General features: G+C 44.5%; 2 protein-coding genes across 2 annotated transcripts; one reads left to right on the top strand and one right to left on the bottom strand.

Moving 5' to 3' along the window:
* Positions 1-485: 485 nt before the first annotated feature.
* LOC123095555 (peptidyl-prolyl cis-trans isomerase) lies at positions 486-1,618 on the top strand. The gene is made up of 2 exons (XM_044517052.1): positions 486-543; positions 887-1,618. Exon 2 carries the CDS (start codon positions 903-905, stop codon positions 1,440-1,442), a length of 540 nt encoding a protein of 179 aa, XP_044372987.1. The 5' UTR covers positions 486-543; positions 887-902; the 3' UTR covers positions 1,443-1,618.
* A 2,893-nt stretch (positions 1,619-4,511) lies between these two features.
* On the bottom strand, positions 4,512-6,354 carry LOC123095553 (acyl transferase 4). The gene is made up of 2 exons (XM_044517050.1): positions 5,707-6,354; positions 4,512-5,605 (listed from the first exon to the last, which is right to left on the bottom strand). The coding sequence occupies exons 1-2, from the start codon at positions 6,136-6,138 to the stop codon at positions 4,763-4,765; spliced, it is 1,275 nt and encodes a 424-aa protein (XP_044372985.1). The 5' UTR covers positions 6,139-6,354; the 3' UTR covers positions 4,512-4,762.
* Between the last annotated feature and the right edge of the window lie 7,634 nt (positions 6,355-13,988).

The raw sequence follows: 13,988 nt of genomic DNA, 5'->3' as shown, positions 1-13,988 counted from the left end.
GGGCACTTGCACTTTGTTCCACTGTGCAAAATGATTGTTGGCCACTTGTTCCAAAACCGCTGTGTCGCTTTCATGGGAAACAAAATTAGTTTTGTATTTATTTTATTTTATAAGAAATAATTTTTTAGTTACATTTTACTCCCTCCATTCCTTTATGTAAGGCGTATTATTTGCGGCACGTTGATCAAGGCACATAATTATACACATGTTAGGACATAATTATACTCCTTTATGTTAGGAGTATCATTTAATTAATTTCTTTTTTAGAAAAAAAAGGAAACTGATGGGCTCTCAGTGGAATGGGCTGGGATACTTGACACAGAACAGGGCTGTTTGGTAAGGTTCGTTTTTTTTTCTGAGAAATGTTAAGGTTCGGCTGAGATGGGCCGTTATTGGGAACTGTAACCACCAGATAGGCCCAGGCCCATTAGAGCCCGTAGAGTGTGTGCTCTGAAAACCCTAAACCCTCCCCTTTTTATCTCCCCCCACCCAGCCGCCGTTTCCCCCATCTTCTTCTTCCTCCTCCTCACAACATCAAGCAAGGTAGGATTTTTTCTTCTTGTCTCCTTGGTTTCTCTCAGCCTTTGATATGTGTTTTTCTTGCGATTGGATTTGGTTTTGCTCTCGCACATATCGAAGGCTTTCTAGGCGTCATTATCCATAGGCCTCTTGAGCTCAATGTTTGTGCCAAATCAATCTATTTTCTTCATGATCCTCGCCCTGTGATCTCCAGCAGTGCTACCCTGGACGCCACGCAAGGACCATGAGCACACTCCACAATTTGTTTACTTGATTGAATTGTTGATTCGTTTCTCCTCCAATACATGACAAATCTCAAGAATTTATCTGTTGTTAGATTGGACTGAACTTTTGATCTGCCCTGCAGCAAGCAGCATCCAGCCATGGCGGCCAAGAACCCCAAGGTCTTCTTCGACATCCTCATCGGCCAGGCCAAGGCGGGGCGGGTCATCATGGAGCTCTACGCCGACAAGGTGCCCAGGACGGCGGCCAACTTCCGGCAGCTCTGCACGGGCGAGGCCGGCCTGGGCAAGAGCGGCAAGCCGCTGCACTACAAGGGGTCGGCCTTCCACCGCATCATCCCGGGCTTCATGTGCCAGGGCGGCGACTTCACCCGCGGCAACGGCACCGGCGGCGAGTCGGTCTACGGCGAAAAGTTCGCCGACGAGAACTTCCTCCTCCGCCACACGGGCCCCGGCGTGCTCTCCATGGCCAACGCCGGGCCCGGCACCAACGGCTCCCAGTTCTTCATCTGCACCGCCAAGACGCCCTGGCTGGACGGCAAGCACGTCGTGTTCGGGCAGGTCGTGGATGGGTACGGCGTCGTGGAGAAGATGGAGGCCGTCGGGTCGTCCGGCGGCGCCACCGCCGAGCCCGTCGTCATCGAGGACTGCGGCCAGCTCGCCGACGGCGACCAGAGCTGATCTCATGATTCATTCAGCTTGTTTTTTTTTGCTTGCTACCACTGTTGAAGCTGAGACGGTTAATATGGATGGATCGGAGGGACTACTAGTTTGTTTGTTTAGGTGTGTGCGTCGTGCGGGTGCTTGTAATTGACTGAATGATTGAATGAATAAATTTACAGATTCAGTTTCATCAATCTCAAAAGTTTGTCATGTCTAACCTGCAAGATTTATCCATGCTCTAGTCTTTTGAGATCATGACTGAATGATTGAATAAATTTACAAAATTGTAGTGCTGCTTGAAGATGAGAATAGACTACAGATGGTCCAATCTTTTTCTGGATTGAAAAACATAGAACCCAGCAGCAGCACTACATTTTTTTTGACAATGTTGGTTCAGGCATCAATTAAGTTCACATCACAGGCATGCTTACTATACTTTGTGTCACCTCTTTTTAGCTCAGATTCACATGATCCAACACAAGATTAACTGGTCCTGATTCAACATTCTAAGGAAATAGAATCAAAATTAAATGGTCTTGGTCTGAATCTTCTTCAGGCTTGTTCATCATTTACCTGAGAGAAACGTGGGCGGGCGATCCATTCTAGATGATCCATTGCCTGACACAAACTCTCTCGGCGACGACACCAAGTTGACAAGGAGACAAGCAGTGTTTTGTAAGGCAGCTATCGCCCCTCTTCATTTCTGCTACAAAACAGCAGTGCTAACCTAGATTTTATTTCTTTTCTGTTGGATTCATGCATTGTTGGGGCTTAGTGTTGTTTTGTTTGTATTCCAATTTTGTTGACATGAGGTGGATGAATGTTTTCTGTTGAGTTTGTCCTTTCAGTTGTTGCTTGCCCAGATTGTTCCAGTACAAGGCCTGTGGGATGTGCGTCGTGACTCAGTGGGTGTAATGACTGAATGAATAATTCTGCTCTGCAGATCCAATTCCAGTTCCAAGCTAAGCTCCTACATGTTACCAATTGTTTGAGTTTCAGACATTTTCTCCTGTATGTCTAACCTGGAAGAGCTGTCCATGATGTAACTTGAAGATCAGAAGAAAATTTATTCACATGATCCCATCTTGGAAAAATAATAAACCACCATCACTACAAATTTCGTTGAAAATGCCGAGTTTTGGGGGGTTGGATAGTAGAATCATGCACATTATTAGTTTTTGCAAGTAACAAGAAGTATTGGCAGAATCGCACAAATAGTGATTATAATCGAGAACGCTCTACTGCACGATGAGAGAAACGTTGGATGATCCTCCCAAGGCATGTAAGCTCAGATTAAAGTGATTTACCTTGTTCAGGTTTCAGTAAAACATGTTACATACGTCTAAAAATTAAATTAAATCAAGTGACAGTATCAATGCAGCAACCAAAAATGCTCATCTCACTTGCTCTACCTGTGTAGGAGTATTTCATTCAACCAAATATGGTTATCTCACGGCAAGCGTCTTCGGCCAGGTCGTCGACGACCATGGTGTCGTGGAGAAGACGGAGGAGGCCGTCAGATCCTCCAGGGCACCACCGAGGACTCTGGCCAGATGAAACTGCTGCTGAGTTTTTCTTTCTTTCTTTCTTTTTTAGGTGTGCGTCGTGCGTCGTGCGTGTAATGACCAAATGAACAAATCTACAGATCCAATTCCAATTCCATGGTGTATGATACACATTACCAGGTGCTCTAGCTTCTTGAAGATGAGAATAGACTACAGATGGTCCAATCTTTTTCTGGATTGAAAAATATAGAAACCAGCAGCAGCACTAGAAATTTTAGTTGACATGTTGAGTGGTTCAGGCATCAATCTTTGTCACCTCTTTGTAGCTCACATTGACATGATCCAACACAAGATTAACTGGTTGTGATTCACCAGACTAATAAGACTAGAAGACCGTGGTAAGAAGATTCTAAGTAAATAGAATCAAAATAAGACTAGAAATTTTGTTGACATGTTGTGTGGTTGAGGCATCAATTTAAGTTGACATCACATGCATGCTTGCTATACTTTGTGTCACCTCTTTTTAGCTCACATTGATATGATCCAACACAAGATTAACTGGTCCTGATTCACCAGACTAATAAGAGTAGACGACCGTGGTAAGAAGATTGTAAGGAAATACGTAGAATCAAAGTTAAATGGACTTGGTCTGAATCTTCTTCAGGCTTGTTCATGATTTTACTGCTGGTCCATCACCGTTTGGTCCATCCTTGGGGTCAAGAGAGGCCAAGAGCCTGGCCTCCGCCCTCCGCAACAGCAGCGATAGAAGCATTCGCCTGACAGTGTAGGGGGACAAGCAGTAATCGAGACACCAAGTTGATAAGCAGTAACATCAGCTGGCTAGGTTGGAGGCGTTTGACTTAACACTCCTTTTGCTCTGTGTTTTGTCTCTGCTTCTTGTGTTTCGTTTCAGTTTTGTACATACTAGTGAACCTGCTGCTGTTTATGTTGGTTTAGGATTCCATTTCGTATCAAATATGTTGTTGTGTTTGTGCCATTATTTAGGTAGCTGTTGCTCTTAATTTCTCTTGATTATTATTGTCTCGAGGAAGGAAACAACATGCTAGTCATGTCTAACCTGCAAGATTTATCCATGCTGTAGCTGCTTGGAGATCGTCCAATCTTTTTCCTTTTTTGATTGAAAAAGAAACACGCAAATAGTTATTATAATCACCCTCTCTTGCAGGATACATAATCAGGAGATTATCCTTTTATGATATGATTCAACAGACCAAGACTACAATGAATATTCTAAGCAAAATTGTAAACGTTGGATTTCACCGGCAGACGGATCAAGATCTCCCACACCATCTCCTCCAGCAACAATTCCGGGGGAAAGATAATAGCCTTGTTTCTCTTTCTGCCCTCGCCATTGACAGTTGTGGCCGTCTTCTTCTCGCGATGCGATGAACGAATCGTCAACATATATATGGCACGGTTCTCAATCATCAATCCAAAAAGAAAAGAAAAAACAGAGCTCCTACACAACTACTGACTTGCATATAACACCCAACAAAGCATTTGAACCAAGAATGCAATTGCATAACACCCAACAAGCTTCTGGTTGACTGTCTACAATGAATGATTCACTTGGAACACATGACATTATTCTGCTGATTCACAATGTCAAATACATGTACAATGTAAGTATACAGACACAAAGAAAGAAGAACCCCTCAGTGATTTATTTGTTTGTTGGAAGCAAAACCTGGTGTGGAATACAACAACTACAACACACAACAAGATGAAGAATACAACAACAACAGCAACTCCAAATCCCACCTGTAATAATTCTGTAAAGTATGGAGGTAACCATGACGAACGCAAGCCCTCTTAGGCGAGCTTCTCCAGCTCCTGGGTGAAGACGGCGGCGTGCGGCTCCTCGACGCACTGGAGCACGAGCCGGATGCCCTGCTTCGGCTTGGGCGGCTTGAGGTACACCACCGACGGCACAATGTTGACGTCGTCGTTCAATGTGAAGACGTAGGTGGGCTCGCCGAAGCCGTAGTCGACGTCGTTGAACCCGACGTGGCTCCAGTCGGTCACCACCAGCGTGCCGTAGTCCAGCGACACGTTGTAGTGGCTGTCCTTGGCGCCGCCGCCCAGCCAGTCCAGGAACCGCGCCGACAGCGCGTCCTTGGCCTCCCGGATCGCCGTCACGATCTCCACCAGCGACGCCTCGGTCACCTCCTTGCTGGCCCTGGCGAGGCCGCCGGGGTACACGCAGTTGCCGTAGTAGCCGTCCGGCGACGGCAGGGAGCCGCCGAGCAGGTGGCGCGTGCCGGCGGCGAAGCCCAGGCGCACCTCGGCGTCGGGCGCGGACCCGATGGCCGCGGCCCGGCACTTGAAGATGATGGCGGTCACCACGTCGAAGGTGGAGCATCGCTGGGCCGTCTCGGCGGCGACCTGGTCCTTGACGCGCTTGATGCTGTCCAGCGAGATCTCGACGGTGGACTTGACGAAGTTGAAGGCCGTGAAGGACGGCGGCGGGCCGAGCGGCGGCTTGGGCGGGTTGGGGATGGCGTCGCGGGACCAGATCGGCTTGACCGACGGCTCCGGGAGCCCCCGCGCCATCTCGCCGACGGCCGTGAGGAACTGCGCCGCGCCCTGCCCGTCGAACACCAGGTGGCTGAAGCAAATGCCGACGGCGTACCCGCCGCAGCTGAACTTGGTGATCTGCAGCGCACGGAGAAAGATGTGAATTTTGAGTTCTTGCTGAATCGGGATCGGGATCTGCGGGACGAGATGAGCGCAAGTAAGGTGTAAATGCAATTGACCTGCGCGAGGAGGATCTGGTCCTCGAGCTTGTGGTCGGCGGGAGGGCGGGGGATGAGGTCGGCCTTGGGGATGGCGAGCGGGCGGTCCTCGAGGCCGTTGACGTCGGCGAGCGAGCAGCTGGCGGCGGCCTCCACGAACCAGACGCCCTCGCCGGTGCAGTCGACGAGGGGCTCGCCCGGGGACGGCTCGGCGATGCGGCCGGCCACCGGGTAGTAGGGGACGAGCGCCCTGGCGAAGCCCTGGCGCATGGCGGCCACCTGGTCGTCGGCGGAGGAGGGTGCGGACTGGAAGACCTGGATGAAGTCAACCATGACGCGGACGGCGGCGGTCTTGTCGATGGAGGAGAGCGGGAGCGTGCCTCCCGGGGTCGGCCCCGCCGGGGGCACGAGCGCCGGCGGCGACTTGGCGACGGTGGGCGCGGGCGCGGCCATGGTGGAGGGAGTGATTGGGTAGGTAGATCTTCCCCAGTTGGTTGGTTTGCAGCTCTGGCTAGCGAAGCACGTTGTAGTAGGAGTATAGTGAATGGATCAATGGAGGTTGTTGCCGTCGGTCGCTGGCATGGCACGTCCCAACCAAAGTTGTTGACTTTCTTAAGAAGAAGAAGAGAAGTTGTTAGGCAGATCTGATCTGTATGCGAGTGCTCTGCTACTGTTTGGTTTGTGGACTTCACATGGCCACTCATCTTATCTGGCTCTCTCATTTGGTGTTTGATGATACATTCACTAGAGAGTTTACACAAATAGCAAGCAATGGATCATCAAAATGGGAGGGAGTACACACCAACATCTCCATCTTGGGCTAGAGGGCAGTACATGTTGTTGAGCGAGGGAGCGAAACCAAATGTCTCCTCTTGAAGGCTGAGATGGAGCGGCGCCCCCAAGGAGCATCGTTAGTTGTTGATCTTGTCGACGAAGTAGACCAGATACCCCATATAGTGCACGGCGGTATGCGGACACGAGATGAGGGAAAACATATCCATCGAGGTCTCCCTTCACCCATCATCTTGATCTTCGTCACCTTTAATGGTGAGGGCCTCCATCCCTATAGCGACGTGCCTGTAATCGTCGCGGTAAATGTAGAAAGAACCTGCAATCTGTATATGTTGGTGCAAGGATAAGGGTTAAGGCCAGCTAGAAAATGGGTGGGTTGTCGAACCTCCTCCGATAACAACGACAACAACGGCGGCTCAATTCTCCTTCATTATTGTCGCCTCCTCGTATTATATGGTGCCACAGTAGCATTGTCTTTCTTTTCTGCCCCCATCATTAACTGGCATCTTCTTCTTCAAGTCCATGCACGACCCCATGGACTTATCATGACTTCTAGTGTGATATGCAGATGTGTTGACTTATATAAAGGGGTCTATGATTTGTGGAACAATTGAAAATGGCATCACTCCCTCCTCAAATTATATTTTTTACTAGTTGTCTACCTCTGGGACATTTCCTTCTCAGACACGTCTTCTTCTTCTTCAAGTCCATAGACGACCTCCATGGTTGCGCAAACTCAGGTCGACCCGACGGTTGGGAAAGAAGGGTTGGTGTGTCATTGAAGCTATACCATACAATTTTCTAAAGAACAAAATTAGAGATGGATTCATCAAATTCCATATTATTTCTGTTTTGTCCTGAGTTTCGAAGAAGAATTATATTGTGTTACTCAAATGAGGAACAAAAGAGAAAATCAAGTGTGACATACAAGCTACATAGGATCACATGCCCAAATTGTTTTTTAATAAATCACAGATTCAATGTTGACCTCTGCTTGGTGATATTTATGTATCGACATGTTTTCCATAATGTTATCTCATACTAAACTCTTCGATCTTGTTTAGTTGTGCTTGTTGTGCCTTGTTACCGGCATATGACATTGTGTGTATGATTATGAAGTCATATGCTGGGGCCACCAGAAATTCACTTCTATCATGGAGAAAGACCGCAAGGTCTTCTTGGAGCTAGGACCGAATCTCGGGCATTAGTGATTATCTACTGTATGTGATCGGGTGGTCTGCTACTGCTTTGGTTTGTGGACTTCACATGGCCTCTCTTGGCCACTGATCTTATCTGGCTCTCTCAATTGGTGTTTGATACATTCACTAGAGAGTTTACACAAATAGGAGTATTAAGAAATATGCCTAAATGGATCATCAAAATGGGAGGGAGTACACATTGACATCTTCATCTTGGGCTTGAGGGTTGTACATGTTGAGCAAGGGAGTGACATCAAATGTCTCCTCTTGAAGGTTGAAATGGGCCGGCGCCCGCAAGGAGCATCGTTAGTTGTTGATCTTGTCGATGGAGTAGACCAGATACCCCATATAGTGCACGGCTGTATGCGGACACGAAATGAGAGAAGACAGGTCCATCGAGGTCTCCCTTCACCCATCATCTTAATCTTCGCCACCTTTAATGGTGAAGGCCTCCATCACCATAACGATGTGCCTGTAATTGTGGCGGTAAATGTAGAAAGAACGTCTACATCTTGAAATTTGGTTTTAAAAATTGTCCAATTTCATTTTCAGGTTGCGTCTGGGCAGCACACCAACTGACAGAACTCTTTGCGCTTTGTGCATGAGCTCTCTGTAGAAATATATCAGAAAATTTACTGCGGAGGCAACCAAAAACGAATTAAGCCTGATTTGGGCACTAGTTTTCAACTCACTGAGACGGCTCAGGAAAGTGGCCGGTCGGTGGGACAAACTACTGGGCCGGCTAAACAGGAACGCTAACTACCTGTCATAATGACTTTGATCGAATGTTCCCTGTAACCAACATACGGTGCAGATACATCTGGAAATACACAAGATGATGCTGATCCCAATGTGTTTGGACGGCGGTGATATAGGGTGCATATGAGCATGGGCTCAGAAATGAATATCCCGGAAAAAAAACCCCGGCTTTATGCGCAACCCAAAAGCTCACATTCTTTTTATCTTTCATATTTCCTTAACTCTATATCATGATAGTCTCACGCCATAATCAACATTAGTATCAATAACTAGAAAATAGAAGTTAGGCTCCAACCACAAGCTCACGACAAAATAGAGACACATAAATTTCAGAATTAGCTTAACTTGCTTAAATAGTTAAGACGCCACCTTAAATACAGTCTTCGAATCACTTGATGCTTTCGGCCAAGTTGAAATATACATAGACACCTGGTCCTACAACAAAGATGTGACTAAAACATATAGATATATTCAATGTTGACAAGAAAATACCATTGAACTTTCACTAAAGCTGAGTACTGTCTCCTACATTCTCAATATCAAAAGAAAAACATATCTCAAATCAATATTTGTAATAAACTATACTTTTGTACTGAACTTTTTTGGCTCGGGGCGATGTAAAATAACTATTTTTGTACTGAACTTTTATATATATATATATATTTTAAATTAAGTGATCATATTATAATTTCAATTAATACAATTTTTATTACTCAGTCACATAAGAATGTTTTTAAATAATATATTCTTCATTATTATACAATTGTAATGTATATCAATGAAAGTTTTGGTTCTACATAATTTAAATTGTATGATTTACCAAATCTCTTTCTTGTTAAAAAAATCCTTCAAATTAATTTTCTAATATTGCATAAACTATATAGTGTATACATATATATATATATGTGTGTGTGTGTGTGTGTGTGTGTGTGTGTGTTTGTCCATATATCTTTTAATATTATTGAATAACATAGTAGATATTTCTAAATTATACACACGAACAAATATTTTAATAGTGGTTTCTAGTATATGTTAGGCAACCATATTGATAGAAACTTTTAGAGTATAGCAAATGTGACTTACAGGTTGGGTTCAGTAATAGAATCATCGAAGAACCAAACATGTTGATTGTACTTTTGCACAAGCTTTGATTATCTGACATGCTCATCTAGATTCACTTGGCTTGATTTGGTGCAAATGAGAAGTGAATGAAAGTTTACGCCTTGAAGAAGTGGGAGTCGACCTTGAGCCTTTGCGTTCATGCCCATGGACATGATGTAGATCTTATCATGGAAGCTTCTTGTAATAATAAGTACCCCCTTGCTATAAGTTCATCTTGTTTCTATGTTTGGTCCTTTGCAACCATGATTCCAACCATGATTGTTCTCCTTTGATCCCCTTTCTCAGACAAGTTAAAGCACTTGCCTTCCGGAGATCAATTCACCAGTCCAACCTCTATCCCGATCTACCTTCGAGTATTGCCCTCTGTTATCTCAAGGATATCGTGCCATTGCACTACCTCTTAGGAATTCTTCTTGGAATAATACTTCTCACCGATTTAGTCACTCCATAGTTTTGAATTGTCCGTCACTCGAGGACTCTAACAATTGACTTGAATCCACATTGTGATTCAGTACTCCTACTTTGTTCCTGGGAAGTTTAATACCCCATCATGTCATTCCTAGCCTGATCGGCTATATCATTATCGTGCTAATTTAAACTGTACTACCCGGTCCTTCTTCCTGGTGCACATTTCTGACAATGAGCTAAGCCTTGTCAAACTTTCGTCATCATATTGTTCTGCTTACACAACATGACGGAATCCAAGCTCGCATCATATCCGTGGTTCCCTTGACCTTTAGCTTGACCATTCCATCTACTTTGATCATCTTACTGATCGATTGCATCTTCATGAAACCTTCGACAAAATGTGTCTTGATCATCGTCACCATTTTGACTTCTTCCAATAGGTCAATTGAATTCATGATGAGAAATACCATCCTTGACCCTCGATGATTTGTGTTATCATCGATAACATTCTTGCCTTCCCTCCAACACAAACTTGTTCATGTTTTGTGTTGTACCTTTAGTTCCTTGCTACCCAGCTTATGTGATGTTCTACCTTGGAGTATTACCATCTTGTATGGCAAGAATGTCGTGAGAATTTCACCACCTCTTAAAAATTCTTGATACAAGTGATACTTATCGCCATCACCATTCTTTTCTTGGTCCCCATGTTGTTTCTAACCTGAATACCGACAAATGGACCGTGATGTGTTAATTCAAAACTTCTATCAACCCTATTGCCTTGAAGTTAATGAACAACAATTCCATTCTTAATGTGTTGGTTGTTGAATCACCATCCTAACATTGAACGTGCTTCTCAATCCACATTTCCCGGGTGCACTTTTTGACCAGTGTTTAATTGTGGATGTTTTCCTCGAGCATATGCATTATATCATTTGGTCCGATCATTGCTATCACCTTGTTCACATAACTGTGGAAATCCATCTTTAAGGAAATCTTGATGAATTGTTGCTGAGCCTATCAGCCACATACTCATCTTCTCTGTGGTTCATGATGAGCATGTAAGCTAATATTGGAAACTTCTAAAAGCATTGTCATTGAGCCTAGCTCATGAACTATATGTTTGATGCAAGAAGTATCTTCTCTAAGTTCACATGCATTGGATGCAAGTTACTGTCTTGAATATGAGAAAAGTTGTTTCGCTTCCTCTGGAATTGTTCTAATTCATTCATGCATCTGCAAAGTATTCTATGGTTTGATAGATTTGCTACCTTCACTCCATATGTATTTCCTAACACACGAAGCCACTGATTGATTTGTTTGAGGAAAAGGAGTTCATTCGTAAGAGCTAATATGGACTTACACTTGGACTTTGATATCCTTGATGATGGTTCCTAACTAGAACTCGGTTGCTTTTCACTGTAAGACTTCCATGTGGTCATGATTGTCTTGGGCAGTGTGCTCATGTATGTCTTGCAATCTAGCTCATGTTTCGGAACTTGTTTCCATAGTTCATTTCCCGAGAATCTTGCAATGTCATCTCATCAATTTGTGTTGCACCCTTTTCTTCTTGGGCATTGCATAATATAAATTGTGGAAATTATAGAGTACAGTAGGAATTATGTGGAAACAATTATGAACCTTGTCTTGATAGTACCCAAGTGAATGGTTTGCTCTTCATCATACTAACCCATCTCACAAAGTTTTGTTAAGTTTTGTGTGATTGAAAATTTCAAGTTTTGGGTGAGATATCGATATGGGAAGAATGAAGAGTGGCAAGACCCTAATCATGGGGATGCCTCTTGATAACCCACAAGTATAGGGGATCGCAACAGTTTTCGAGGGTAGAGTATTCAACCCAAATTTATTGATTGGACACAAGGGGAGCCAAAGAATATTCTCAAGTATTAGCAGCTGAGTTGTCAATTCAACCACACCTGAAAGACTTAATATCTGCAGCAAAGTATTTAGTAGCAAAGTAGTATGGAAGTAATGGTAACGGTGGCAAAAGTAACGGTAGCAGTTTTGTAGCAATTGGAACAGTGGCAACGACAAAGTAACGTAGCAAAGATCAATATGTGAAGAGCTCGTAAGCAATGGATCAATGATGGATAATTATGTCGGATGGCATTCATCATGCAACAGTTATAACCTAGGGTGACACAGAACTAGCTCCAATTCATCAATATTGTAGGCATGTATTCCGAATATAGTCATACGTGCTTATGGAAAAGAACTTGCATGACATCTTTTGTCCTACCCTCCCGTGGCAGCGGGGTCCTAATGGAAACTAAGGGATATTAAGGCCTCCTTTTAATAGAGAACCGGACCAAAGCATTAGCACTTAGTGAATACATGAACTCCTCGAACTACGGTAATCACCGGAAAGAATCCCAATTATTGTCACCTTGGGTATGCGGATCATAACTCGTAATAGGTGTCTACAACTTGCAAGATAGGATCAAGAACACAAATATATTCATGAAAACATAATAGGTTCAGATCTGAAATCACGGCACTCGGGCCCTAGTGACAAGCATTAAGCATAGCAAAGTCGTTGCAATACCAATCTCGGAACATAGTGGATACTAGGGATCAAACCCTAACAAAACTAACTCGATTACATGATAAATCTCATCCAACCCATCACCGTCCAGCAAGCCTACGATGGAATTACTCACGCACGACGGTGAGCATCATGAAATTGGTGATGGAGGAAGGTTGGTGATGATGATGGTGATGAATCCCCCTCTCCGGAGCCTCGAACAGACTCCAGATCAGCCCTCCCGATGAAGAATGGGAGGCGGCGGTGGCTCTGTATCATAAAACACGATGAATCCTTCTCTTTGATTTTTTTCTCCCCGAACGTGAATATATAGAGTTGGAGTTAGGGTCAGAGGAGGTCCAGGGGACCCACAAGGTAGGGGGCGCGCCCTCCACGCTTGTGGACAGCAGGGGGTCCCCTCTGGTTGATTCTTTTGCCAATATTTTTTATTTATTCCAAAAATATTCTCCGTAAATTTTTAGGTCATTCTGAGAACTTTTATTTCTGCACAAAAATAACACCAAGGCAATTCTGCTGAAAATAGCGTGAGTCCAGGTTAGTTCCATTCAAATCATGCAAATTAGAGTCCAAAACAAGGGCAAAAGAGTTTGGAAAAGTAGATACGATGGAGACGTATCAACTCCCCCAAACTTAACCCATTGCTTGTTCTCAAGCAATTCAGTTGACAAACTGAAAGTGATAAAAAAAACTTTTACAAACTCTGTTTGATCTTGTTGTTGCAAATATGTATAGCCAGCATTTAGGTTTTCAGCAAAGATTATGAACTAACCATATTCACAATAACATTTAGGTCTCACATTTACTCATATCAATGGCATAATCAACAAGCGAGCAATAATAATAAATCTCGGATGACAACACTTTTTCAAAACAATCATGATATGATATAACAAGATGGTATCTCGCTAGCCCTTTCTGGGACCGCAAAACATAAATGCAGAGCACCCCTGAAGATCAAGGACTGACTAAACATTGTAATTCATGGTAAAAGAGATCCAGTCACAGTCGTACTCAATATCAATTAATAGCAAAGCATACAAATGACAGTGGTGCTCTCTAACCGGTGCTTTTTATAAGAGGATGATGACTCAGCAGTAAAAGTAAAAGTAAATAGATAGGCCCTTCGCAGAAGAAGTGCCGCCATCCGTTCGAGGGTCGCCATTGCGAGAACCAAACCCTACTTATCTAAGCCGAGGCACCAGGAATACCCTCCTCACCACCGCCCGCTGGAGCGGCAGGCGGAGGGAAGGCGAAACCACGGTCTAACCAGCGAAGATCAAAGGGAAAAATGCTTTCCCTAGTCGCCTTTGCTAGAGGGGAAAGAAAAAGCTTCGCTCTCAATGAGGCCCGCCGGCCCAAAGCCATGTGATCTGTGTAGCGCAGTGGCGGGCGCGCCCCCTCCTCCCGCCTCATCTTTTCCTAACGCACTGCTCCCTCCCTCTCCCCCCCGTTGACGCAGC

The sequence above is a fragment of the Triticum aestivum genome, chromosome 4D, assembly GCF_018294505.1.
Source record: "Triticum aestivum cultivar Chinese Spring chromosome 4D, IWGSC CS RefSeq v2.1, whole genome shotgun sequence".
Classification (NCBI taxonomy): domain Eukaryota; kingdom Viridiplantae; phylum Streptophyta; class Magnoliopsida; order Poales; family Poaceae; genus Triticum; species Triticum aestivum.
The sequence above is the reverse complement of the archived record's forward strand: the minus strand, read 5'-3'. Positions and strand labels throughout refer to the sequence as shown.

Coding starts and splice junctions, on each gene's coding strand:
- LOC123095553 (XM_044517050.1), bottom strand. CDS start 6,138: ATGGCCGCGCCCGCGCCCACCGTCGCCAAGTCGCCGCCGGCGCTCGTG. Junction 5,606..5,706: donor ACCAGATCCTCCTCGCGCAG/GTCAATTGCATT, acceptor CGTGCGCTGCAG/ATCACCAAGTTCAGCTGCGG.
- LOC123095555 (XM_044517052.1), top strand. CDS start 903: ATGGCGGCCAAGAACCCCAAGGTCTTCTTCGACATCCTCATCGGCCAG.